Raw genomic sequence first — 27,655 nt, forward strand, 5'->3', positions numbered from 1 at the left:
CCAACTGAGGGATTAATGTTCAAAAAGATGGAAGAATCTTTGAGGGTTTTTTAGAGTATTGTAACAAGAGGGAAAGGGGCAAGGCACAACTTCTGAAAGAATGACATAGCCCAAGGACACAACACAAACTGATTAAAGTCAAATGGGGCCAAGATGGCAGACAAGACTAGACCTTGATCCTGAATCAGCATGCGTAATGACTGTTAAAAGACCAAGGAGTGGGTGGTGGCCCAAATCCAGGAAATCTCTGCCCCCTTCCCCAAAATAGTTGGAATAGTCCTCCAACTCATTAGCATATAAAAATATCCAGCTTATAAAAACTAACCAGGCCACATTTCATGGTCACCTTTGCCCTCTGCGATGGCCCACACTCTGTCTGTGAAGTATGCTTCTCTCTCTATCTGAGTAAATCCACTTCTTACCTATCACTTTGTCTCTCATTAAATTCATCCTGTGATGAGACATCAAGAACCTGAGCTTCATTAGGTCCTGAAACCACGTACTGTGGGTTTTGGCTGGGTTTGAGTCCCAGACACGTGGGTTCAAGGCCCAAGCAGGGGTTTGGCTGGGTTTGAGTCTCAGCCATGTGGGTTCAAGTCCCAGTCTGAGGTAAATGGTTTCAGTATCACTAGATTCTACAGACTGTGAAGGTGATGTTCACCTACACTGGCAGTAGCTGCCCTTTTCGCCTCCTCCTTGGACACAGGGTCTCCCCCGTGGCTCAGACAGTAAGAATCTGCCTGCAACATAGGAGACCAGAGTTCGATCTCTGGGTGGAGATCCTCTGCAGAAGGGAATCACTACCCACTCCAGTATTCTTGCCTGGAGAATTCCAAGACAGAGAAGCCTAGAGGGCCACAGTCCATGGGGGTTGCAGTCAGATGCAACTGAGGGACTAACACTTTCACTCGGTGACAGGCAGGTGACAGCTGGCCACCTGTCCTAATAAACCCCACAGGGCAGCACTCAGATGCAGGAATGCATTGGCTGCAACTTTCTCAAACAAGAAAGCAAGGCCAGAGTGAAATACAGATGCAGGAGCTCTCATAAGAGGACTAATCCTGAACATTCACAAACATGGGCTCCTTGACATTGATCAGGAACCAATATGGAGACAACCAGATTCCAGACACAGGAATGATTTTAATGATTCCATAAATACACTACAGCCAGAATTCTCCAAAAGTCCACTCAGGTTTTGTTACTGTCCACACCGACACCCTTGAACGTACCCCCAGTTCAGTTCAGTCGCTCAGTTGTGTCCTACTCTTTGCAACCCCATGGACTGCAGCATGCCAGGCCTCCCTGTCCCATCACCAACTCCTGGAGTTTACTCAAACTCATGTGCGTGAGTCAGTGACGCCACCCAAACATCTCATCCTCTCTCGTCCCCTTCTCCTCCCACCGTCAACTGTTCCCAGCATCAAGGTCTTTTCAAATGATTCAGCTTTTCACATCAGGTGGCCAAAGTATTGGAGCTTCAGCTTCAGCATCAGTCCTTCCAATGAACACCCAGGACTGATCTTCTGATGGACTGGTTGGATCTCCTTGCAGTCCAACTGACTCTCCAGAGTCTCCTCCAACACCACAGTTCAAAAGCACTAATTCTTTGCCACTCAGCTTTCTTTATGGTCCGACTCTCACATCCCTACATGGCTACTGGGAAAACCACAGCTTTGACTAGGAGGGCCTTTGAGCAAACGTTATACTCCTCAGCTCAGAACTCTCCACCGGAACCACGCGCCAAGGAACTCAAAACAAGAGAAGCGATAGGTCCACCATCTTCCCTTTCACTTCCGGTCCCAGCGCCCCGCCCCGTGACGCAAACGGGCCGCGCCAGGCCGCAAGCGTCATCGTCGCGCGCCGCTTGAGCCGGGGGCCCAAGGCTAGTCATGGCTGAGGTGGCCAGAGTCGTGGTGAGAGACCCGGGTTCGCGGATGCTCCCGGGCGGCTTCTGGGCGGCGGTAGCCGTGTGGGTGGAGAAGCCGCAGGTGGCCAACAAGCGGCTGTGTGGCGTCCGTCTGGAGGCCCGGCGGAGCGTCTCCTTGCCCCAGACCGAGCACACCCACCCCAGGCCCAGTACAGGCCCAGAGCCGGAGAGTTTTGCGAAGGCTGGAGGATGTGGGCCCGACTCGGGGCCGGGACCCATCCGGCGTTCCTTCGACGGGGGCCCGGGCACTGGACCGAGCGCGGGCCCCGAACTGGGCCGCCAGGAGGCCCAGGGCCGGCGCCAGCCAGAGGAGGAGCCCGGGGAAGCAGCCGCCGCCGCCGCCGCCGCCACGCCTCAGCTCTCAGGGACGCCTGGGCAACCCGGCAAGGCTGCAGCCCGGGAGGGCGACCTCCCCGCCGCCGACCTGGGTTCTCTGTGGGACGCCTTCGCTCGGAGCCTCGCCGGCGACAATCGAGAGGCGCTAGCCTTCCTCACCCGCCCCGGGGCAGGATCGCCTCCAGAGGGTCGGCTTGAGCTCGACTTGGTGCTCAGAACCGTCATCCCCAAAACGAACCCGCATTGCCCGCTTCGTGGTCCGAGGAGAGAAATGGTCGTGCAAGGTATAAAGAGTGTGTTTCTGATAGTGGCAGTTTGTCAAGAGATTCCCCACAGAGCCAGGCACCAGTTACAGTGGCAGGGACGGGTTTTAATTGGTGATACCCTTTCACGGCGCTGGAGTGGGAAATGGCAACCCCTTTTCCAGGATCCTTGCCTGGGAATCCCCGTGGACAGAGGAGCCTGGCGGGCTATACAGTCCTTGGGGGTCTCAAAGAGTCGGACACCGACTGAGCGATAACTACTCTGCTTTGTGCCAGAAGAGACTGGGTGTTTTACAGGGAGAGTGAAAGAAGAGACCGGGGCATTGTTGTGAGGGAGGTGAAAGAGTAACAAAAAGCAGGAAAGCTGGAGTGATAGGTCGTGCAGAGCCCATCCAGGGTTTGCTAACTGGTGCCTTCGGAAGTTGGGTCCTCCTCTCCGATAGAAGCTGGGGTCATAGCAACCCCATCTTCAGGTATGGGCTGAAACAGTCTGTTCTAATGTCAGCCTTGAGTTTTCCCAAGTGGGCACTTCAGGGGGGCCCAGAGTCCTGCTCGGGATGTGGTCTTGAGTTCTTGGGAACAGTGACAGTGTTTGTTCCAGTCTTCATGGGCCACGGCTGAACCCTAACAGAGACAGGGCCCAGAGGAGGTTGCCTAGAGTTTGGTCCAGGAGGGCGTCTTTGGCAGGGGATACAGTTAGGTTAAAAAGCGGGCAGTAAGTGCAAAGGGCTAAAGGCGCCTGGCCTGCCTGTTTCCTCCTGATGGCCTTGTTGTTCAGTGACCAAATTTTGTCTGACTCTTTGCCACCCCATGGGCTGCGGCACGCCAGTCTCCTCTGTCCTCCACCATCTCCCGGAGTTTGCTCAAATTCATGATGCCTTCAGGAGGTTGTAGATTGTTTATGGAGGGGAAATGTAGAAATGTGGATCCTTAATACAGAGGATGGGGTTGTTGACCGGAGTGTGGTCTGGAAGGCCTGGGGGAGAAGGTGAGGGAGGGCGGGACGATGAGTGGTTGGGAGGACTTCAGTAGGTAAAGGGGTGAGGAAAACGGCCTCCCAGCACGTCAGAGCCGGCAGCTGTGCCGGATCCTTCTCGCGCCTGGAGCCTCGTTGACCTCTCCTGCTGCCGCATCTCTTCTGCCTCTAGCTGGACACACGGCTCAGCCTTCTGGTGCCCTCGTGGCTAGACTGGCGCGCCCCCCGCCCCCCCCCCGGCCCCCACATCATCCAGGGTACCCTCTTTCTCTCCTAAGGCCCGCACCGTAACCCTGTCACATGTGTAGAGTCCCCCTTTGCTGTGTAACACCGTGAGGTCACAGGTTCTGGGTGTTAGGGTGTGGGCTGCTCTGGACGCGGCTCTGTGTGGAAGCAGTGATGCTGAGTCGCTGGTGGGTGCGTACCTCCACCCCCGCCCCCCAGTACTGCTGGCCTCTGTGCCTCTTCCCAGGGGTCCCCTCCTCCTGGAGGAGAGACCTGATCCTGATGGCTGAACTAGTCTAGGAGCCCTCGGCTTTCAACACCTCTTACAGTTCTGCTTTTGAACTGTGGTGTTGGAGAAGACTCTTGAGAGTCCCTTGGACAGCAAGGAGATCCAGCCAGTCCATCCTAAAGGAAATTAGTCCTGGGTATTCATTGGAAGGACTGCTGTTGAAGCTGAAACTCCAATACTTGGGCCAACTGACGTGAAGAACTGATTCATTTGAAAAGACCCTGGTGCTCGGAAAAATTGAAGGTGGGAGGAGAAGGGGATGACAGAGGATGAGATGGTTGGATGGCATGACCAACACAATGGGCATGAGTTTGAGTAAACTCCGGGAGTTGGTGATGGACAGGGAGGCCTGGCGTGCTGCAGTCCATGGGGTCACAAAGAATCGGACACGACTGAGAGACTGAACTGAGCTCTCCCGGCCTGCGGGGATGAGCACATCCATGCTTACAAGGCCTTCAGACGTGGATGTCTGCGTGCGCACATGGGAGTTGCTCTCAGTGAAGAGCGGGGCGGGCTAGGTTTGGAGATACAGCCGTGACCAGGACAGTCACTGTGGTCAGTCAAATGGGGAAAAGCCCTGGGGGTTGAAGGCACATTGATGGGGGTGGATTCAGTGCTGTGTGTTTAAGACCACTTCCAGTCAGCCTCTGAACTGAGCAGTTTTAATTGATCATCCCTATCTTCTGTCTCCCCAGATGTCCTCAATGGAGCTGTAACTTTTTTACCTTTGGAAGAGGATGATGAAGGGAATTTAAAGGTGAAAATGAGCAACATGTATCAAATCCAGCTCAGTCACAGCGAAGGAGAATGGTGAGTACTGGATAACATTCCTCTTTCTCGATGATCTCTGGTTTCAAGCAGTGATTTCTTTGGGCAGCTGTAAGATCCTGGGTCCCCAAGGAGCTACAGGGACTCGCCCTCAGGCAGATCAGGTTTGTGGGCTGTGCTTTCTGGTCCATGTTTTAGCCTGATACATCCTAGTTCCTTTTGGCACATGGGTGGTCACAGCCTGGCTGGAGTCTTTGGCCCCTACTATCCATGTAGCCTTGCTGGTTCACAGCACCTGAATTCAAATAAACACCATCCTTCTGTTGTTTTGTAATTTCTTACACCTTGGTAACAGGGGTAGGCGGAAGCCTCCTTTTGTATTTCCTGCTGAGGCTCACGTGGTCTTAGACATAGTGAGTATTCAGTGATGTTTTATTCTAAATGCAGCAGTTTAATCTGTTCCCTTAAATCCACATGGTGTTTGGCTCTGTCCGGAAAGTGTGAAATTTGGTTTACTTCCATTTGGTACTTTTTAAATGGAAAAGTCAGAGGAGAGGGAGATCACGCGCTACTCTTCTGCTCTTTTCCTGGAGATCTGCATGGGTCTCTTTTTCCCTGACAGCCCTTGGGTTGTGTCTGTTTGACTGCCGTGAGCTGTGCACGTGCTTTCACGGAGAGCCAGGGGCACAGTGGGAGAGCTTGGGTTGGCAGCCTCATCGACGTGGGTCCTGCCAGCAGTGCGACCTTGGGAGTGTCGCCTCTGCCCCTCACTCTTCTCACCTCTGAAACAGGTTTAATCCTTTTGAGCCCCTGAGGAGGGGGCTGGGCCAGGCTTCCCAGGGCCCTGTCAGACACTGGGTGGGATGGCCAGGGTCTGCCCCGGCGGGGAGCCTCCCCCGAGGGTCCCTACTTGTCTGCTGGGGAGTGTGGGCAGACACGGGGGGAAAGCCGTGTGTGCCCCTGGGGGCTGTCCAGCGAGTGCTGATGCGGGAGCTTGGGGGTGAGCCCTGGAGCCTGCTGTCCGCCGGCCCTGGTGGGAAAGCCTGGCCCGGGGCCTGGCCGTGGCAGGCGCTCCGCGTGGTTGACGTGGTGAAACCCGTCCCTGTCCTCCACCAGCTCTGAGCACTCGGCTGGCCACTCCACGTCTTGACCAGGTGATGTTTCCTGTTGTTGCCCCGCTGAGCACGGGTCACAGCGGGGCTGGAGCACGAGTCAGTGGGCTTTTGGTGGCGCTCCTGGTCAGCGCCTCGTTTCAGCAGGCTCTGTGGTCTCCCCACCATGTGGTCGCACTGGGTACCCGGAGTCAGCACGGCCCAGGGAGAAGGCAGGTGAATGCTCTAAGGCCGGTGCTACCACGCACAGGGCTACAGGAGTCCCCTCGTTGACCAGGGCAGGGCTGCCATCGTCCCAGCGTGGGCGGGGGGGACCCCGAGAGGCCTGAGCAGGTGAGGGGCAGTGCGGGGGCCCCGGCATCACCTGGGAGAGAGCATGGGGCCGAGGAAGAGCAGGGGAAGGGCCTACATGAGTCCAGCAGGACCGCTGTCCAAGGGCAGGGAAGGAGAGGGGAGCAGCCAGTGCTTCCCGGAGCCCCGCCCCGCCCCGCCCCTCCCCCCTCCCCCCTCCCCCCTCCCCCTCCCCGCCTCTCCCTGCCTGTCGCCCACCTGGTGACGGGCACCTGGTTGCAACTCTCAGTGGAGACTCCTGTTTCTTCTGAGAGTGACCTGTGTCCTCTGACGTGCTGGTGGCAAAAGCCTGACAGTACAGCTCACCAGACGGGGCCCCTCGACAGTTACAGCTCCCCCCGGGCGGGGCTACGTGACAGCACAGCTCTCCCCAGCCGGGGACTCCTTGCCGGCCCTCCCCTCCCGCCGGCCTACCCCGTGCCCTGCCCCACCCAGCTGCCTGTGCTGTGCTTCTTCTTAGGGGCTCCCATTGAATGCCACCTCCTTTTCTGTAGCCCGACAAACTCGACACTTCCCTGCATCTCGCTGCCTGGCTTGCAGCCCTAGAGAGTATGTCGTCCTGACCTGGGTCCTCGGGAGCGAGCACCTGCCGTGACCAGGTGCTTCGGGGGCTGGGTCACGCAGCAAGCTGGACAGACCGGGGCGGTAGCCGCCCTGCACTCCGCTGGCGGAGGACGCACAGTGGTCAGCATGGACTAGGGGCCCAGCGACTGCCTGTGTGTCCTCAGTTTGGTGACTGAGCATCACTTCTCTGGCCAGGGAATACTTGGTGAACCAGCGCTGTGTATCTGGGATGCACATGTGAAATGTATAAAACCTGGAAAAGTTAAAGAAACTGTGGATACTTTAGAATCTGGCTGGTTAACATGTGAGCGGGATGTGAGAGGAACCCTGTTGTTTGTCCCTCCTTCTACTGGGCTTTGTTAAGATGTGTAAATGCATGTTTAACAACATTTGCAAGGGAGGAGGAATTCTTTTTGCTCTTTAAATGTGTTTTTCTCTACAGGATGAAATTCTGTAACTAGTTGCAGATTGTTTTGTGTTTTGGGTACAGTATTTGGAAATCATAGATAGTTCCCTTAACTTCTCTCTTCTTTTGGTAAATAAATGTAGAGTTTAAAAATAAGACTTGAAACCAGCTCTGCTTATTCATATTTCTCTTATTTTCAAAGGTTCATATCTGTTTTAATTTTCTGTCCAGAACGATGGCATTCAGATGGCACTGTGTATCCCAAACCCACCTGGCTTGGAGAAGAGTTGCTGGCCAAGTTGGCCAGGTGGTGTGTGGAGACCAGGCAGAGTGGGTTCAAAAGCACCCTGTCTCTCATCTCCATCATGAAGTACAGTAAGGCTTACCAGGCACTTAAAGAGAAGTACAAGGACATGGTCAAGGTAATTCTGGGGAAAGAGGTCTGGGACCCCCCCCACCCCCTTTTAAAAGAGGTGATGTGCCAGACTACTCCAGCTAACATCGTTTTTCCTGTGTGCCTTTTAGTTTCATAGAGACACAGATATTAAGTCAAAATATACCCACCTGTGGCCCCCATTACAGCCGTACTTTGACATATCTAGGGTTGTAAACCATAAAAACATTGGCAATTATGTTATGGGAAAAGATTTTTTTTTTTGGCACGTTACTAATTTTTTTTTTTTTCCGGGAGAACAAAAAGGAAGTATTTTTAGCTAAAAATAATTGAGTATTAAATTAATTACTAAATTGCCATAATTCTTGAGTATAACCAAAAAGTCATCTGGAGAAAACATATGAAAATTTAAAGTACAAAAGTATATACTTCCAAAAAAGAGATCAATTTTATAAAATGTCCTTAACTTTGTATCTAAAATGTGGGGAGCAGGGAGAGATAACAGTAAACATCTGTGTATTCACACCCAGCTTAAGAAAGAAAGCATTATAAGCATATCTCGGCACACTGTGCTTTGCAGATATTGTATTTTTCACAAATTGAAGATTCGTGACAGCCCCTTGTGAAGAAGGTCTGTTGGCACTGGTTTCCGAAAGCATTGGCTCAGTTCGTATGTCTGGATGTGTTTTTGGTAATTTGCCCAGTATTTCTAACTTGTTCACTATGATATATTTGTCATGATGACCTGTGATCATGGTGACCTTTTGAAGTTAGTACTACAGTTCATTGAAGACTTAGATGAGGGTTGGCATTTTTTAGGAATAAAGTTTTTTTTTTTTTTGCTGCACCATGCCACTTGTGGGATCTTAGTTCCCCAACTAGGGATTGAACCTGTGTCCTCAGCAGTGAAAGCATGGAGTCCCAACCACTGGATTGCCAACAAACCCCAACAGTAAAGTATTTTTTAATTAAAGTACCTCCTTTTTTTTTTTTTGCATAATGATTTTCTGTTCAGGTCAGTTGCTCGGTCGTGTCCAACTCTTTGCGACCCCATGAACCACAGCACACCAGGCCTCCCTGTCCATCACCAATTCCTGGAGTCCACCCAGACCCATGTCCATTGAGTCGGTGATACCATCCAACCATCTCATCCTCTGTCATCCCCTTCTCCTGCCCTCAATCTTTCCCAGCATCAGGGTCTTTTCAATTGAGTTACCTGTTCACATCAGGTGGCCAAAGTATTGGAGTTTCAGCTTCAACATTAGTCCTTCCAGTGAACACCCAGGGCTGATTTCCTTTAGGATGGACAAGTTGGATCTCCTTGTAGCCCAAGGGACTCTCAAGAGTCTTCTCCAACACCACAGTTCAAAAGCATCAATTCTTCAGTGCTCAGCTTTCTTTATAGTCCAACTCTCACATCCATACATGACTACTGGAAAAACCATAGCTTTGACTAGATGGATCTTTGTTGACAAAGTAATGTCTCTGCTTTTTAATATGATGTCTAGGTTGATCATAATTTTCCTTGCAAGGAGTAAGTGTTGTTTAATTTCATGGCTGCAATCACCGTCTGCAGTGATTTTGGAGCCCCAAAAAATAAAGTCTGTCACTGTTTCCACTGTTTCCCCATTCATTTGCCAGGAGGTGATGGGACTGGATGCCATGATCTTAGTTTTCTGAATGTTGAGCTTTAAGCCAACTTTTTCACTCTCCTGTTTCACTTTCATCAAGAGGCTCTTTAGTTCTTCTTCACTTTCTGCCATAAGGGTGGTGTCATCGTGTCTGCATATCCGAGGTTATTGATATTTCTCCCAGCAGCCTTGATTCCAGCTTGTGCTTCTTCCAGCCCACACACTCAGTAAGCTACAGTATAGTTTAAAGGTAACTTTCATATGCACTTGGAAACCAAAGTCTGTTTGGCTCACCTTACTTCCCCTGGAGTAGGAAATGGCAACCCCCTCTAGCTCTCTGGCCTGGAGAGTTCCATGGACAGAGGCGCCTGGCGGGCTGCAGTCCGTGGGGTCGCAGTGTTGGGCACGACTGAGCACACACGCACAGAGCACCTTCCTGCACGTTCACGTTGCGGGGCGTCTGGAACCGAGGCGCCTGCTGACGGAGCTGGCCTCCTTTGCCTTCTTCCTGGCGTGTCTCCCTGCCTTCTCCGGAAGCGACCACGGTTTATCACCACAGCATTCTGTTCTGTTTTGTTTAATCTGCTGTTGCCGCGTAACAAAGCATCTCCAAGCCTCAGGCCTGAGCAGCACCTGCTCATTCCTCGGGGACCACGCGCTGGTCCCGGGCCGGCTGGCCTCACTGCGCCCCGCCTTCCTTCCCAGGTCCTGGCCTAGTGGTCCTTCTATCCTGCTATTCAGAAGCTTCACGGAGGCACTCCTTTCTTCTTCCAGCTTTTGAAATCGTCCTTGGTGAGATGGTTCATGTGAACTGTCTACCCTAGACTGGAAACAGAAATCTGAACTTGTAACATTGGCGGTTGGTTTTTTTCTCATCTGCAAGACACCTGTTGTGCACATTACTGGTATTAACAGTGAGGCCTCACACTTGGACAGCCAGCGTCTTCTAGGTTCAAGGGACCTGACGGTCATCCTGCTTGGTCGTTAAGTCGTAATCTTTACAAATAGGGAGATGGGGATGAAACAGCTGAGTGACACTCCTGGTGAGTGAGAGCAAGACGCCAACAGACCACCAGTGGAGCACTGACCCCTGACCCCATGACCCCTGCCCCTTGGTTTCCTTGACACCCCGACCACTCGATTCCTTGTTCATCAGACTCAGTCTTGGGCGGGGGGCCGGTGGGGGGCGTGCAGGTAGCGTAGCTGAGCCTTTTCCTCTAGGGTCCAGTGGCCTCATCTAAGTGTCTTTATTCTGAAATCTTACTTTGGACCCCATTGCTCTCCATGTGTCCCGTTACATGCAGGTACAGTGAAAATTTACAAATGTTTTCGATAATTTTGTAGGTGTGGCCTGAAGTCACTGACCCTGAGAAGTTTGTATATGAAGATGTGGCCATTGCCGCCTACCTGCTGGTAAGACAGTGTGTGCCCTGAGCGGCTGGAGGGTGGAAGGCTGCCTGCAGCAGCTCAAGGTTTCTGTAGTTCTGTTTGTCAAGGCTGGGCTTCCCTGATAGCTCAGTTGGTAAAGAATCCACCTGCAATGCAGGAGACCCTGGTTCGATCCCTGGGTCGGGAAGATACCCTGGAGAAGGGAAAGACTACCCACTCCAGTATTCTGGCCTGGAGAATTCCATGGACCGTATAGTACATGGGGTCACAAAGAGTCAGACATGACTGAGTGACTTTCACTTGTCAGGGTTGGTTACACGTGTAATTTTTTTTTTTTTTTAAGTTTTGCATGGTGCTTTTGTGTGAATGTAGAACAAGTTTAGATGCTGAACCAACAGGAATTCGATTTTTTCCAAATTACTAGTCAACACTGAGACGCCGGCTGGTGCTAGGGAGCCCTTAGGGGCCCCCAAGGCCAGGTTGAGCACCTGCCTCCCGCCCTCACATTTGGTGATGCAGGTTCGGGGCCTTCCTGGCCAGTTCGCTGACTGCCTGGACTTGGGCACACCCTTTAGCTTTATAGTCTTGGTTTCCGTATCTGTGAAACGTCTAGAGGAGATAAGCTATGATTCCTTTCAACTGTAATTCTCTCAGTCTTAGAAGTAATCAGGCCTCTCAAAGTATACAAAACCTGAAGAACTTAGAGAAGGCTGGGAGGAACTAATAGTGATCTGTAGAACTGCCCAGAGCCGAGCGTGTGAGCGTGGGCTCTGGGTGGGAGAGGAGGAGGTCTGGAGCCCGCGCCGCCTCGGGTGTGAGCAGGGGGCCGCCCCCGCCTCCCTCTGCTCACCTGGGCATCGCCGGTGTGGAGGCCCCAGGCCCCAGAGGCCTGCCCGCCTCTCCTGGGAGAGGACTGCAGCCCCACGTGGCATTGCGTCTGAATTACTCCTGGGCAGAGTGCATCACAGACTGACCTTGTTTTTCCTGTTGACTTTAGATCCTCTGGGAGGAAGAGAGAGCCGAACGGCGAGAGACTGCCCGGCAGTCCTTCGTGGACCTCGGCTGCGGGAATGGCCTCCTGGTCCACATCCTGAGCAACGAGGGGGTAAAGCGCGCTGGGGGAAGTTTCTAGACCTTTCTAGGGTGTCTTCACGTCCAGTACGAGGCCTTTCTCTGCTGGTGTGACCTGGGTTTGGAGGTGGCCGGGCTGTTGGCGCGTGGCTGGTGGTGACACCATTGAGCAGGCAGCCTGTCCCCAGGAAGGTGAGGCAGCCGCCTCGCTGGACGAGAAGAGGGTCCTTGGGGACAGACGGCCTGCGAATGACACCCTTTCAGCAGCCTGGGTGTTCTTGTTGGTACTTTGTTTGGAAAACCCACCATTTCAAGGCGTGGGGAGGGGAAAGGGACGAGGGAAGCTCTGCTCTCTAGGAGCTTGGAGTCTAGCTCGGAGGACTGGCCGGTGCCCACATGCTGAGCACGAGTGTGAGACTGTGACGCTCAGATCTGCCACCGTTTTCTTGGCTGTGGAGCGGAGGCCGTGAGAGCCGGGAGTGGTTCCGGGCGCGCGGGTAGCAGTGCCCCCGCTCCCCAGGGCCGCACCATCCTGCCTTGTGGACAAGCGCATGTCCTCCTCCGCTGGGCTTTGGGATGAGGTTGTTGGGCTGCCTTCTGAGGTGCTTGATAGAGTGTGCGGGCCCTGGGACAGCTTGTCTGCGGGTGTTAGCACGTTGCACGGTGACTGGGAGCCAGGGGTGGGGCCCGGGGAGAGCTGCGGGTGGTCGGGGTGCACTGGGTGCTCAGAACCCCGGAGCAGGGCTCGTCTGGGCTGGACGAGAAGGCGGGCCCGGAGCTGAGCTTGGCTGAGCGCAGAGGTGGCTCCCTTTAAGGGAGGTGTCCCCCGGGGCCTTGTGTGAGCCTGGCAATGTCTCCAGGCCTCGCCTCACGAAGGTGCCGCAGCCCACGTTGTGTGTGGGCCCTGGGCCGAGAGTGTCTGTTCTCAGACACCCAGGGTCGCTGCGCTTCTCAGGCAGTGTCCCTGTGGTGTCTGCTTCGTTCTCGCTCATTTATGATGACACAGCCACGTTAACCTTTGGTTCCTGAAATTCATCGTTTCAGCATCCAGGCCGAGGCATAGACGTGCGAAGAAGAAAAATCTGGGACATGTACGGACCCCAGACCCGCCTGGAGGTACTGGCTCTGTCCTTTCCCTGACCTCAGCAGGGTGTCCCCAGTGCAGTTGTTTCCAGGAGAAAGTCTGTGGGAGGTGGCCAGTCAGAGGTGCCAGTGACCGCAGCAGTCCAGACTCAGCTCCCTGCTCCGAGGCTTGAACCGAGGACGCCCCCTTAGATTTTCCCCGCCTCCGGTTATAATGAAGGGAGGACACTGACCTCCAGAGCAGAGGTGCTGTCTTGACCCCAGGTCTGCACCCCAGGGGTGCTTTGGGGGCATCCCCTCTGGAGCCTGCCGCAGGCTGCAGTTGAAACATTCCTTTGGCAGTGGGTGCCCTCCCTGCGGGGACCGGGTCAGGGCTGGGGGCAGGGTGGGCAGGAGAGGCCTCCAGCCAGGGACAAGTTGGCAGCGAGTCTGAGGAAGGGGAGCACGGGGTGCGGGCAGGGCTGGGCTGTGGGCGTGCGGACGTCTCGTGGAGACGGCATGGTGGCTTCCGGCTCCCTGGCGGCTGGATCTCAGTTGGGCCACAGAGCTGCCGTCAGCCCCGCTGAGGTCTGGAGCAGCTCCATGCTGTCAGAGAGGGAGGGGTCTTGGGGGCACGCAGGTGGGCAGCTCCCCCACAGCACCCGCCCGGCAGGTCTGGGCTGCAGCGCTTCCCAGCCTTGGCCTCTCATCCAGACCTCCAGGTCAGCAGGGGAGCGCGTGGCCCTGGGGCTCCGTCCTTGGCTCTGGAGTGCCATGGGGGCTTCTGCTGCCCAGCCGCCCACATTGCCTGCAGACCGTTGTCCCTGAGCTGGTAAGATGCATGGGTGTGGCTCGGACACCGCCTCTCATCTGCACAAGGGCAGGACGCTGACGGACAAGTAGGAGAACCATTTACTCTTCAGGGTGGAGGACGTTGGGAACATGCAGAAGTGGAGAGGAGCTTGTAGTGAATCCCAGAAACTCAGGGGCCAGCTCAGCATTGTTCTTCTGTCTCATCCCCTCCCCCAGAACCCCAGCATTAGCCTCACTGTGTTTGAAACAAATCTCTAATATATTGTTTCACCTGTGAATAGAAAAAAAAGTTTTCAAGGCTATTATTTTCTCTTCGCCTTTCTTTTAAAGTTGAGAGTAGTGTTGCCAAAAATTAAAAAGGTTGGAGGCAGGGACATTCATTGAAGATGCCCGACACCTCTTTACTTGCTCAGGTTTTCATTATGTATTTACACTCTGCTTTATGCTGTGATAGTTTGCACTTGCTTATATAGTCAAACAGGGCTTCCCTGATGGCTCAGTGGGTAAAGAATCTCCCTGCTCTGCAAGAGACACAGGTTCAACCCCAAGGTCAGGAAGATCCCCTGGAGGAGGGCATGGCAACCCACTCTAGGGTTCTTGCCTGGAGAATCTCATGGACAGAGGAGCCTGGCGGGCTACAGTCCATGGGGTTGCAAAGAATGAGACATGACTTAGCAACAGGGATGTGTTCATACATTACAACACATGAGAACATCTAAAAAGCCTCAGGTTTGAAGAACTCTGGTAAACTAGGGGATGGACTCCTGCTAGGGGTGGCTCTGCAGATACATACGTGGACCATGTGTTCTTACATAGGTAATAAAGTTGGGCTCTGAATTGTGATACGAGGCTGATGATCAAAGCTAAGGGAGTAACATGGTTGATTTCACAATCCCGTGTGTCCCAGGTGAAGAAGCAAGATGACTTCTTCAGGTGAAAAGTTCAGACAGCAGTTGAGTAGGCTCTCTGTTCAAGTCCTGGCTCTATGGAAGCTGGCTGGCATGCTGTGCCCCTTGCAGGACAGGTAGAAGATTCTACTTCTTTCTTGACTTTGGGGGCGTTTTTTTTTTTGAAGTTGAAGTATGTGAAAGTGTTAGTTGCTCAGTCATGTCTTGACTATTTGCAACCCGTGGAGTGTAGACCCCCAGGCTCCTCTGTCCATGGAATTCTCCAGGCAAGAATACTGGAGCGGGTAGCCACGCCCTTCTCCAGGGGATCTTCCCGACCCAGGGACTGGACCTGGGTCTCCTGCATCGCAGGCAGATTCTTTACCGTCTGAGGCACCAGGGAAGTGGTAATGCTGGATTAGTTTTTTTGTACAGCAAAGGGATTCAGTTATTCATATGTATATTTTCCACAGCCTTTTCCGTTATGGTTTATTATAGGATATTGAACGTAGGTGCTATGCGGCAGGACCTTGTTGTCCATCTGTGGTATGCATGGTGGTCTGTACATGCTGATCCCAGGCTCATAATGTCCCCCTCCCCTCCTCCCTGCCTTTGGTAGCCATGGGTTTGTTTTCTGTGTCAGTGAGTCTGTCTCAGTTCTGGAAATAAGTTCATTTACGTTGTATTTTAGGTACTACACATAAGTGATCCTACCTGATGTTTGTTTTTATCTGACTTGTTTCACTGAATATGATAGTTTCTAGTTTCATCCATGTTGCTGTAAATGGCATTATTTCAGTCTTTTTAATCGCTAATACCTCATTGTGTGTGTGTGTGTGTGTGTGTGTACACGAGTGCTCAGCGCTTGTCTGTTTCCTAGTAAACGAGTGATCTCCATGAACAGGTGCAGTCTGAACATTCAGAGGCCAAGTCTGCGATACAGCTTCTTTTTCTCCGATGCCTCATTTGATTGTAAGCAAGAGATGGTTAAGGAAAAAACACGTGCTTTTGATAACAGCACTGTGATGATCACAAAATGTCTTAATTTTGGTCGTAAAACTCTGTATCAAAAGAATTACTGCAGTTTGCTGTATTCAAATTTTCAATTAAAGCTTTTTTCTGAAACAGGTGGGGCTTTGCTTGCTTGCCTTGGGGGCTGCTTTCTTCAGTTTTAAAATTAGGAGGATTATGAGTGGCTGTATAGGCTCTCTTGTCTCTCCAGTTCTTACTGACAGATTAACTATTGAGACTGTTGACTTTAGTAAATAATGAAGGCCTGCTAATTAACTAGCAGAAGGGATAGGTGTTCACTGAAAGTTCTTCAGTCATAAAAACAAGCTGTTCCCAGCTTCACCACAGAAATCGTCACAGTGGTGAACATGCCTGGGTAAAAGCTTGCCGTCCGAGTGTTCACACGAGATCTTATCTCAGTAGCAAAGGCCGGTGCACACCGTGTCTGTAAATTCTTCCTGCGCTTTCTCTTTCCCTCGATGCGCTTCAGACTGTGGGCTGACGGACTGTGGAGGCTGTGTAAATGCACCGGGTTACGCGTCGGGTCAGCCTCAGACCTCCCTGCTTCCCACTCACTCTTCAGGCCATTTCTTGCTCCCAGGTGTGCACGCCGGCTAAGTCGCTTCAGTTGTGTCCGACTCTTGCAGCCCTGTGGACTGTAGCTCTCCAGACTGCTCTGTCCTTGGGATTCTGCAGGCGAGAATGCTGGAGTGGGGTGCCATTTCCTCCTCCAGGGGCTCTTTCCGACCCAGAGATCAAACCTGCATATCGTCCATCTCTTGCATTGGCAGGCAGGTTCGGGAAGCCTTGCCTGCTCCCATATTCTGCCAAAAGTAAAGCGGTTCACACATACCCCATCTCCTTCACGTAAAAAGGGTGTTTTTAATTATGAGAGGCTGATGAGCTCTCAGAAGGGTGTTGTTAGCTCCTCGGGTGATGATGCTCGAAGTTGCCATTTCCCACGCCCTCAGGCGGGCCTGGGCTGGGCACACGCATTCCTCACTCCTGGCCCAGCTTCTTACCTTCTGCAGGTGAAGACCCACAGCCCCACGGGGCTGAGACCTGCCCCAGGCAGCCGTGGTTCTGCAGGGGGCTGTGCTCTTTGTCTCCTCCCGTGCTCTGCTTTCATGGACTAGACGTTCAGTCTTGTTCTGCGTCTTTCTTTTAGGAAAGTGCAATCACACCAAATGATAAGACCCTTTTCCCTGACGTCGACTGGCTAATCGGTAATCATTCCGATGAGCTGACGCCGTGGATACCAGTCATTGCGGCCAGGTGAGTCGCTGGACGCGTTGGCACCGTGGTGGCTGGGGATGTTCCGCTGCCTCAGTCTCGCTGTCCAGACCCATAGCTCCTGGCTGCTCATGGCCGTGGAGCACTTAAACGTGGCTGGTTCACCTTGTTATGGTGGCATATTGGCTATGTTGAATTAAATTTAAAAACATAAAGTAACATAAGTGGTTCACACGTTCACATTGTATTTTTGTTGTGATTCGTTCTATTGTGTTTGCATCCACTGTTGAAATGTGTTTTCCTGGGACGTTTTCTCATAGCAGGAGGGATTGCCTGTCAGTATAAAGACGCTCTGTTGGTTCAGTTCATTTACAGTGTTAGTTTCAGGTGTACAACATAGTGATTAAAAATTGTCATTGTTGTACTCTGTTTGTAGTTAGCATAAAATATATGATATAAAATATATAAAGATAAAATATTTTATATAATAAAATATCATAAAATGCTGTGCCGCACAGTGTCTCCTGTATGTTGTTTAACTTATACACAGTTCTCTGTATCTCTTTTCTCCCCCACCCTACCCTGCTTTCCACCCACCAACCCCTGCTCTCTCCCCAGTGGTGACCACTACTTCATTCTATATATCTGTGAGCCTGCTTTTTTTGTTGTTACTTTCATTCTTTTTTTTTTGATTCAGCATACAGGTGATAGCACACAGTATTTGTCTTTCTCTGTCTGACTTTATTTCACGAAGCACAATACGGACTTTTTAAGAATAACATGGGTCAAGCAGCAACCCGTAATCTTGTGGTGCCTACCTCTGAGATTTCGTATCCACAGCTGCAGTCTCCAAGTGCATCAGGAAGTTTTAGGTTCAGCTGATGATCACAACTGCAATAGAAAAAATATTTTTTTATAAAAGTAATTACATTCATATTTTTTTGAAAAGGTACTATGCTACATTGTGTCTAGAATTTAAGCTGGGGAAGGCTGTAGTTCATTTTTTTACATGAAAAACATGGTTACCCAGTAGCACATCATTTGCGTTTTGCCCCATACACCTTGCCGTGTGGCTTTCCGCGGCCTTTTCCTCACTGAGCCTCTTCAGGACTTTCACTTTTTGTGTCTCTGAAGGTCTTCCTATGACTGCCGCTTCTTCGTCCTGCCCTGCTGCTTCTTTGACTTCGTCGGGAAGTTCCAGCGGATGCAGAGCAGCAAGACGCAGTATCGCGGGTACCTGGACTTCATCACGGAGGTGGGCTCGGCCTGTGGCTTCCACGTGGAGGAGGACTGCCTTCGGATCCCTTCCACCAAGCGGGTGTGTGCTGGTCACCGGGGCGGTCCTTGTCACAGAACCGTAGACGATTCGGTGATGCCCGTCACCCCAGAGGTGTGGTTCTGACCCGGCGGCCCCCAGCGCTGGCGGTTTCCGGGGCCCACTCCGTGCCTGCGGTCCCTCCCGCACAGGCATTCAGGACCCCCGTCTCCAGGCCGGTGGCCCCTGCAGGAGCCCTCACCTGGCCCCCGTCTCCTCCCCAGAGGTAGCGACTGGCCCTCGGGCGCCTCCCAGAGTCGGCATCAGCTTGGCTTTGGTTTCTGGCCTTGGTGCTGCCGGAGGCTGAACGCTTTAAGTTCTGACTTCAGTTCAGTTCAGTTGCTCAATCGTGTCCGACTCTGTGACACCATGGACTTAGACTCCCAAGTAATGGGCTAAAATTGCTTCCGAACTTCAGAATGATTTCAGATTTTCTCTTTGAAAGCCTCATTAATTCAGATTTACTTGAAAGGAATTTGTCCCGGGAGAAATTGACCCTTGCACTGCCTGTCACCCTGCCAGACAGTTGGGGCTGACCTGCTCACCACTCAGGGGGCTTGAACCTCTGGGAGTCGGGGCAAGTGTTGACATCGGTTTTATGTTAACCTCTGGTCACTTTCTTCCTTGAGACTCTAGGCTGTTGGTGCTTTTAGAAAAGCACACACACAAAAGCCAGTCATCCAGATCTCAGCTTCACGGCCTGACAGCAGGGAAAGGGTGGAGATGGAGCTTAACTCTGGGCTCTGGCGCTTGCTGGCAGTGCACTCAGGCCCAGTGCAGGCACTGCCCAGCAGGACGAGCGGCTGCCCCCGGGGTGCTGGGCCCCTCAGTCAGCTTCAGGCACACCCGTGCTGTCTCGGCTCAGAATCCTTTCGGAAACGTCCTCTAGGACTCACCTGAGAGCCTGCATGTCGTCCTCTCAAATGCCCTTTCTTGGCAAGTCACAGCCTTCTGAGGTGGGAGTTGAATTTGGCTAGAGTTTGGGCTTTCCAGGTGGCGCCAGAGGTAAAAGAGCCCTCCTGGCAATGCAGGAGACATGAGAGACCCAGGTTCCATCCCTGGGTCGGAAAGATCCCCTGGAGAAGGCAGTGGCCACCCAGTCCAGCGTTCTTGCCTGGAGAATTCCATGGGTAGAGCCTGGCGGGCTGCAGTCCATGGGGTCGCAGAAGACTCAGACATGACTGAAGCGACATGGCACGCACGCGTGCAGAGTTTGGGTCGTGTGTGTCCAGAGATCCTACAGTTTTGGTGTTTGCCTTTGCTGTTACTGCCAGCTGGAGACCACAGGCCCCCACGCAACCTCTCCAAGCCTCAGTTTCCACATAGATTGTGTGGTTCGGGGTTGGATGCAAGCAGGGGTGTCCACACGCAGCAGCGGTTAATCAAGGACTGAATGCGTGTCCGGCGCACTCACTCCACGCACACAGAGGTCGTCACCTGCCCAGGGCGGCACAGTTAGCGGGTGGCGCGGCTACAGAGCAGTGAGGGGGCTCCGACGTGACTGGAGGCTCTTCCATCAGGGTCAGGCCCGTGGAGGACGTCCAGAGACGCTGTCCCCGCAGCGGCATCTGCAGACCGGGCCTCTCGCTCCAGGGCAGCCCGCGTCTGGACGCGCCGGGCGGGACGTGCAGCGTGAATGGGCCATCCACGCGGTGCCCGGTGCTCTGCTGGGGGCACACATGCTCCCCGCGCCCCGCGGCGAGGCTGCCTCTCATGAGCTCTGGGGGTTCCCGTCAGGGTCTGTGTGTGGGGCGAGGGGCAAAGTGTTTAAGAAGGGGCGTGACTGGTCGGCTCAGTAAAGGCGACCTTGGCCTGTATGTATTTGTTAGGCTCCGTGGGAGTCTGAGTGGTGAGGTTTTCTGTGGGCTTTTGCTTTTAGTTTATTTTGAGGTCACTCATGCTGGTATTCGTCTGTAAAATAAGGACCCTTGTCAAGATAGGTCCCTGAGACTTGAGGAGTTTGTTCTCCAGGACGAGAGGATTCCGTGGGGAAGCACCGCTGGGACCTGTTACAGCACTGCTCTGCCCTCCACCTGCAGGTCTGTCTCATCGGGAAGTCCAGGACATACCCGCCCACCAGAGAGGCTTCCGTGGACGAGGAGAGGACCCGCTACATTAACAGTAGGCGGGGCCGCCCCGGGAGCCCCTGCAGCGGGGGTCCTGCCCTCCCGCCCCCCGGGGCTGCTCCTGGCAGTGCCCCTGGCCCTGAGGGACCTGGAGCCCTGGACGCCCGGCCTGGGCACGCCGCGGAGGCTGGTGCCGGTCAGCGAGGGCCCAGAGCCCCGACGGAAGGACTCTGGCTGTCTGGATTTCACCCCAGGGAAAAAGCCGAGCGCCTGAGGAACTGTGCTGCCCTTCCTCGAGAGTTTGTTGACCGAGTGGTTTTGCAAGTGGCGCACTTGCTTTTGGGAAGAAGTCCTGCAGGTGGGAGTGCGCAGGCCTGGAATCGAGGAGGTAACCACCAGCCCGGGCTTCCCGCTGGGTGCAAGGCAGGAGCTTCTTAACTTGTTCTCTTCTGCAGACCAAGTTTGAAACCGTGCGTACGTGGCTTAGTCGCTCAGTTGTGTCTGGCTGTGGCCCGCCAGGCTCCTCTGCCCAGGGCCTTCTCCAGGCGAGGATACCGGAGTGGGCTGCCAGGCCCTCCTCCAGAGGATCTTCGTGACCCAGGGATTGAGCCCCGTGTCCTGCGGCTCCTGCATTGCAGGCAGATTCTTTATCGTTTATCATCTGAGTCACCTTGAAACTGTGTGGTCAGTTTTAATTAAGTGTATTTTAAGGAAACAGGGAAGCTTCTTACAAGCTCATTAGAAAACCCTCTTCCTTGTAGTTCCTATTAACACACAGAACTTCATGCCTCAGAGGAGGAAGCTGAGGTCACAGGGAAGTCTCAGGGTCCAGAGGTCCTCATTTTTCTGTCTACCAAAATGATCCAAACAGAAAGCCAGGTTGCTGGCTGCCGGAGAAGTGCCCCGGTCCCAGGAATATTCGGGAAGATTTGGGAGATGTTTTGCTCTGATAATTGACTTGTCTCTGAAATCCCAAAACACAAAGTCAGTCGTGATGAAAGGGAGACGTTTGTATCTGATTGCTCTCATAGGGGGAGCAGCAGGCTGGAATCTGTGACTCTCGAAAGGGCAGGGGACTCCCCTGGTAGCTCAGTCAGTGAAGAATCTGCCTGCAGCGCGGGAGACCCGGGCTCGGTCGCCAGGGGCCGGGCACGACTGAGCGACTGGCACTCACTTCCTCACTTGGAGAGCGAGGGGTCAGGTTCTCAGGGGTGTGCAGACGGGCTGAGGGAAGGCGCCTGTCGCCCCTGGAGAGCTTGCGAGGCTGCCGGGGAGACCGAGGCCCCGCCACCAGTCGGGGGTGCTGCCCACCAGCCCCGCGGTTGGGCCAGACCAGCGGTGGTGAACAGCGGGTCTCCCCCGACCCCCGGCATGGAGGAGTTGCACTGAGTTTCTTCCTTCATCCCCACACCCCTCCCACCCCCCATGTCCGTGCGTCGTGGTAGCACCATCGAGCCTGTCCTCTCCAGGGATCCCCGACCCTGTGGCCGTCTGGCTGGGAGAGCCTCTTGGGGGGCCCAGTTCAGGTGGCTGACGGTCATGTAACTACAGACGAGGCCCAGGGGCTCTGAGGAGTTCGGGGGTCAGCACCCCCTTCCTGAGGGCACCCTGCGGAGGCGGGCTAGGCTAGAGAGGGAGGAAGCGGGGGGTGGGCTCCATGTGAGGCCTCGAAGGGCCCAGAGGCTCCAGGCCTGCAGGCCTTGCTGAAAGTAAGGCCTTTGGCCCTTAGTTCCCAGGATGGCCCGTTGCTCTGGGGGGCCCTTTTATATGATTGCGCCCAGGAGGTGCTGGTGGCCTCTGCCTGGGTGGGACGCCCTGTGAGTGAGCGAGGATAGGGTCTCTTCCTGGGCTCAGGGAGGGGTATGGGGTGGTGGTGGCTCCAAGGATGGGGTCTCAGGCCTGCCTGCATGCTGGAGACAGCAGCGAGCCAGGCGGCCACCCTCCCCACGTGGGTCTCCGAGGGTCGACCCACCCTGAGGCGCTCTGGCTGCCTGGCCAGCAGCGAGAAGTCTGCCTGGTGTCGGTGGGGGCACCCGTAGCCCCGCAGCTGCGGGCTCCCCGCCTCAGTCACGGGAGCTGGTGACCCAGGCCCAGGACCCCCGTGTGTGAGCCCTCTGTGACCAGTGAGTAGGTCTGTCCCCTGGGCTCGTTGACCCAGGGCCCGGTGTCTCCCGTCTGCAGCCTGGCCGAGGGGACACGGGGTGTAAGGGGGTGGGCCTGCCCCGAATTGGGGTCGGGACACGCACCCGGAAGGGCCAGCCAGAGGCGGTGTGCGGGGCCGCGTGTGTGAGCCTGCATCGGGGAGCCCCTGAGGGGCAGCCCCGGGGGCAGCAAGGGCCTTCTGGGCCCGGGTTTAATTTCCCCCGACCCTCTCAGCGGGGCCTGAGGGGCGCTGGCGGATGGGCCTGCCCTCCGCGCCCTGAGCGGCAGCGGGTGCTGGAGCCGTGCTCCACGGCGGGCCGACTGGCCGTGCCCGGGGGCCGGGCGGTCCTGCTGGGTCAGACTCGGGGCGCACAGGCTGGCAGGGGGAGTCCCGACAGCTCTGCCCGCGGAGGAGCCGCAGGCTCAGTCACGGCTCTCGCGTTTGGGGGCAACCCCGTCTCCCACAGGGAGCCTGTCCTTGGCGGAGGTGGCCGGGGAGCTGGACCGGGAGACGCTGCGGAGGCTGAAGCGGGAGTGCGGCGGCCTGCAGACGCTGCTGAGGAGCAGCCCGCAGGTGTTCCAAGGTGAGGCGCGCCATGCGCCCCGGCGCCAGCCCTGGGGGAGCTGGGGCAGCTGCTTTGCTTTGGCCTCTGGCTGCCTCTAGACTGGAAGCACCCCGAGCTCCCAGCCCGGCCTGGGCCTAGCAGAGGGCCCCTCACCCACTGTGCCCGAGTCCCCAGCCCTGCACTGCTGCCCGGGTTCCAGGCGAGCAGGGGACGGGGGCCTGGGCCCGCGTGCTCCTCCATGCCGCCTGCAGGCTCTGCAGGGTGGGGAGCTGGCCCCGCCCTCCCTGCGGTCTGCTGGGGGGAGCGTCACAGATGTGTACACGGGCACCGGGGTTCAGAGGAGGCCTGTTCACCTTCAGCCACAGGACGGAGATTCTGCAGACCCCTCAGCCAGGGGGTCTGTGGTTAGTTGTGTGTGCTTTCTTTCTTTCTGGAAGTATTTTAAAGCATATCCCAGCTGGCATACTCTCCACCCCTAAATGCTCCGTGTGCGGCTTTAAAGACAGTGGGCGGCCCCTTGCATCGCCCTGTGTTGTGGGTGACGTCCCCGCCGAGGGAGGCCTGTCAGGGAGGCTTCAGCTCGGGACGCGGCGTCTGAGCCGGTCGTGGTGACCGGGACAAGGAGGAGCATCTCGGGCAGAGGGAGCAGCGTGTGGGAAGGGGCAGTGGGTGGGCATGGGTGGGGCTGGCGGGCTGCAGCCCCCGGGGCCTCTGCCCCCTCAGCCCCGGGCCCACAGGTCCCGGGTGGGGACACGGGCAGCCGTCCGAGCCACAGGTAGGGCGAGTGCCCTCCCCGCCCGCCTTTGTTGCCCTCCCACGGGGGTGTCACACGGGGTTGGGGTGGGTGGGCAGGGGGGTCCCGCAGGGCTGGAGCACGACCTCCGGCCCCTCCCACAGCCTGTAAGCGCCCCCAGGAGGAGCGCGGGTGTTGACGCCCGTGGTGCCTCTGGGTGACCTGGATGGCCTTCTGGGGCTGTTTTCATCTCCACTTGGACTAAGCGCTCCTGCTGTGACGGGGGCCCTGCGGTGGAGCTGCGGCTCAGGGGGCTTGTGGAGGGCAGCCCAGTGGTGAGTGGAGACTCGGGGGGCATCCCTGCTGGCCGGGCTCCACTGCACGGAGCTTCGGCAGCTGAGAACTCACCGTGCCGGGCGCTGCTCTGCCCTCTGCTCTTCCCAGCGTGTTTTTGGTTTGATTTCATGAAATAGTGTCCTTTGTCCCCCATCATAAATACTCACGTGCGTGATTGCTTTCTGTGTGGTTGGCACTGAGGGGCATGTTCATTTATTTTTGGAAACACTTCTGAGTCAGAGGCCTGGAGATTGAGCCCCAGTAAACACGCTGCTCCTGATCACGCAAAAAATATGCCCTGAGCTCAGGCTTTTCTCGGTAGGAGATTTTTTTTTTTTAAACTAACATGGCTGGTTTTCCGGCCACAATTAACACGAGTGAGGGGGTGAAGACAGTCTTGGATCCTTCAGTTCCGCCTACTCTGAGCCTCTAGCGGGCCGGGCTGGAGTCCTCGCCCAGCCTTGAGGATGCGGACCCAGCTAGGGAGACCAGGCCTCAGCCCAGGGTGTCTGATGAGTGGGGGGGCTGGTCACCTGGGCGAGACGGACCCCAGAACCGGTGCTGCTGTGTGCACCCCAGCACCCAGTAAATTTACCTCCACAGAGAGTTTCTGGGGCTTCCCTGACAGCTCAGCTGGTAAAGAATCTGCCTGCCATGCGGGAGACCCCAGTTGGACTCCTGGGTCGGGAAGATCCGCTGGAGAAGGGATAGGCTGCCCACTGCAGTGTTCTTGGGCTTCCATCACAGCTCAGTCGGTAAAGATTATCCGCCTGCAATGCGGGAGACCCCGGTTTGATTACTGGGTCCAGAAGATCTGCTGAAGAAGGAAACAGCAACCCACTCCAATATTCTTGCCTGGAGAATCCCCTGGACAGAGGAGCCTGGTGGGCTACAGTCCACGGGGTCACAAAGAGTCGGACACGACTGAGGGACTAAAGCACCGCAGAGTTTCTGGGAGGCTCTTGTGCTGCTTCCTCAGGACACTTTGGTTCAGGCAACGTCTGTGGTCAGAGACAGCGGAGGGGTGGAGTGGTGGGTTTGTGAGTCCGCAGGGCTCGGGATGGGGGCAGAGTGCGTTGGCAGGGCGCGTTTCCTGCCTGTGACACGCTGAAAATCAGGGCCGTGTTTCCACCCGGGGAGAGGCTGCTGGTCTGGCCCCAGAGCTGCTGGGGGGCGCACACGCGGGGCACAGGCCCGCCCAGGCGGGAGGCGGGGAGGGCACAGAGGCGGCCGTGTCCTGGGGGCGGAGGGGCCACCGGCCATCCCGGCCCCGGGGCACCCTGGCCTCTGCCATCTCCAGGGCCACCCCTCATCCTGAGCGCCCACTCCCCCAGCCTTACGAGTCCTGGCTGGGCCCCTTCTCCCGACCCTGCAGGGACTGCTCCAGAAACGTGGCCAGTGGAGGGCCTGCCTCAAGCTGGCCGGCCCTGAGGGGCAGGGACCAGCCACCCTCTGGACGGCGGGGGTCTCTCCCCAGCTCTGGTCCCAGCAAACCCCTCACTGTCTTCCCCCAGATTTCTCTGGAGCCTGTTCAGGGAGTGGGGGGGACCCTGTCTTTCGGATGCATACTGCTGGAGTTTGGGGGTGTTTCACACCCCATCCAGGCAGTGAGGGGCACCCTGTCTTTCGGATGCACACTGCTGGGGTTTGGGGGTGTTTTGCACCCCATCCAGGCAGTGAGGGGCACCACGTCCCTCAGATGCACACTGCTGGAGTTTGGGGGTGTTTCACACCCCATCCAGGCAGTGAGGGGCACCCTGTCTTTCGGATGCACACTGCTGGGGTTTGGGGGTGTTTCGCACCCCACCCAGGCAGTGAGGGGCACCACGTCCCTCAGATGCACACTGCTGGGGTTTGGGGGTGTTTCGCACCCCACCCAGGCAGTGAGGGGCACCACGTCCCTCAGATGACACTGCTGGGGTTTGGGGGTGCCCTGGGCACCCTGCTCCGGCCAGGCCGTGTCATTCCCGGCTGTGCCAGGAGGTGCTGCTGTGGGCACACCGTGAAGGCTGTGGTTTCCTGCCTGGCTGTCAGGCCGGGGAGCCAAGCTCTCCATCTGCCTCCCGAGAGCGGGGCCCGCCTGGCCCTTTGAAGGTGCTTGTCTGCCATGCCGGAGGCTGAATCCCCTCGTTGTGTCCTCCACACCCAGAGGCGCCTCTGTGCTTCCTTCCTCTGGCTTCGAGGGACAGTTTTAGTAAATCATCAATCTCCAGAGATAGGCAGTCCCATCATCGCCATAACACGAGGCAATCTGCAGGGGAAATTCAAGCTTTCATTTCCACTTTGAAGTTTTCCTTAGAGGTCGGGGAGCCAGATTTATTCAGTGAGTGTCCTTTATTCTCCCAGAGCTGTTGCATCTCCACGTGGTTTTAGCGCTTCCAGGGGAAACCACCAGGGCTTGGCTGCTTCACTTCATTTCCATGGGGATGTTGACTTCTCGGGACAGGGCGACCGCCGGGGAAACACGCGGGGCAGCTTCAGCCAGTCAGGGCACCAGCTCAGGAGCCCGCTAGGCAGGCGGTCAGCTGACAGGCGCACCCCTCCCCGGGGTCCTCCAGCCACCCAGCTCTGCGGTCACCCTGCCACCCAGCGCCCGTCACCACATCGCAGCCTGCTGCCCCCGGGGCTGCCGGGAGCCCCCAGTTCCTCTGGTTATAAGCCCCACCCCTGGTCTTCACCTGCTGGAAAGGACCCTGCCCGGTCTCACTCTGCCTCCTGATTGTGATGAGGCCGCGGGTCCTCAGGGGCCAGCACCGCGTGGTAGATGTCCCGACGTCCTGCCTGCATCAGGACCACACTCGTGGTCACCCCGTCCCTCAAGCCGGTGCCATTGCTGGTCACCCAGCTGGTCAGCCCTCATGGTCACGCCGGTCTCGTCAGCACCAAGGCCTCAGGCTCATTCTTCTCACCCCTCTCCATGGTGTCCGGCAACTCCTCCTGACCACCCCCAGCCCCACGCCTCCACCCTGCCCTCGCTCCCCCTCACCCCTGCCTCCGGCCCCGCTTTAGGGGAGACTGCAGGCCTCGGGCGGTAAGGGGCTCGATCTCCTCCCCCTGCCACGCCTCCTGGGATGCCTGCGTCCACCCCATCCCCCTGGGGCCTGCAGCTAACTGAGCGCGTTTCTTCTCTTTGTTCCAACCGCAGTTCTGAACGGGCGCGTGCGCATCCGCGACTGGAGGGAGGAGAGGCCACGGAAGCAGGAGGAACCAGAGGTGAAGCGAAGGCTGTCCCCCGACACCTTCAAAACCCGCATCTGCTGGTTCTTCGCTCATCACCCCGACGGCTGTGTCCTGCCGGCGGACTGCTGCCCGTTCGCCCACGGGCCGGGGGAGCTGCGGCCGGCCCCCCGCACCAGGAAGAAAAAGACGGCTCTGTGAGCGGCTCCACCCTGCGAGGGGCAGGCTCCCAACTCCCCTGAGTCCTGGCCGCGGTCGAGGTCGTGGGCCCCTTCTTCCGGGGCACGTTCTCACGGGGCGCGACCACGCCCTGCCGACGCTGGGATCCTCCCGGCCGTCCGCCCTGAGTGCTGGGTTCGCTCTTATGCGCTCTCTGCGTCTTTACAGCAGACAGAGCCACGGCCTCAGGTGCGGGAAGGACTTCAGCTGGGCCTTCTCAGCTCCTCAAGCCCCCACTACTAGCTGCTCTGGGGTCGGCCTCCTCCTGCTCTAGGTCTTCTCCCCACAGATACTGTTGACTTTTGATTCCAGGGGAAAAAAAAATTCCTGATGATGTACTTCTGTTGTAAAGTGTGTTTACAGTTTTACACAAAAAGGTCATGTCGGTAA

At 56.0% G+C, this 27,655-nt stretch overlaps 1 protein-coding gene across 1 annotated transcript; it reads left to right on the forward strand.

The window, feature by feature from the left end:
- Positions 1 to 1,850: 1,850 nt before the first annotated feature.
- Positions 1,851 to 27,655, forward strand: TRMT44 (tRNA methyltransferase 44 homolog). Its single transcript, XM_043448577.1, has 11 exons — positions 1,851 to 2,550; positions 4,715 to 4,829; positions 7,423 to 7,642; positions 10,590 to 10,658; positions 11,632 to 11,739; positions 12,750 to 12,821; positions 16,647 to 16,753; positions 17,846 to 18,029; positions 20,066 to 20,480; positions 22,702 to 22,818; positions 27,015 to 27,655. Exons 1-11 carry the CDS (start codon positions 1,893 to 1,895, stop codon positions 27,245 to 27,247), a joined length of 2,298 nt encoding a protein of 765 aa, XP_043304512.1. The 5' UTR covers positions 1,851 to 1,892; the 3' UTR covers positions 27,248 to 27,655.

The sequence above is a fragment of the Cervus canadensis genome, chromosome 26 (genome assembly GCF_019320065.1).
Source record: "Cervus canadensis isolate Bull #8, Minnesota chromosome 26, ASM1932006v1, whole genome shotgun sequence".
Classification (NCBI taxonomy): domain Eukaryota; kingdom Metazoa; phylum Chordata; class Mammalia; order Artiodactyla; family Cervidae; genus Cervus; species Cervus canadensis.

What these genes read in the sequence shown, in the direction of transcription:
- TRMT44 (XM_043448577.1), top strand. Translation starts at nt 1,893, where the DNA reads ATGGCTGAGGTGGCCAGAGTCGTGGTGAGAGACCCGGGTTCGCGGATG. An exon ending in GAGAGAAATGGTCGTGCAAG is followed by an intron (nt 2,551 to 4,714) that starts GTATAAAGAGTG and finishes CTGTCTCCCCAG; the next exon opens with ATGTCCTCAATGGAGCTGTA. An exon ending in GCAGGCCTGGAATCGAGGAG is followed by an intron (nt 20,481 to 22,701) that starts GTAACCACCAGC and finishes CGTCTCCCACAG; the next exon opens with GGAGCCTGTCCTTGGCGGAG.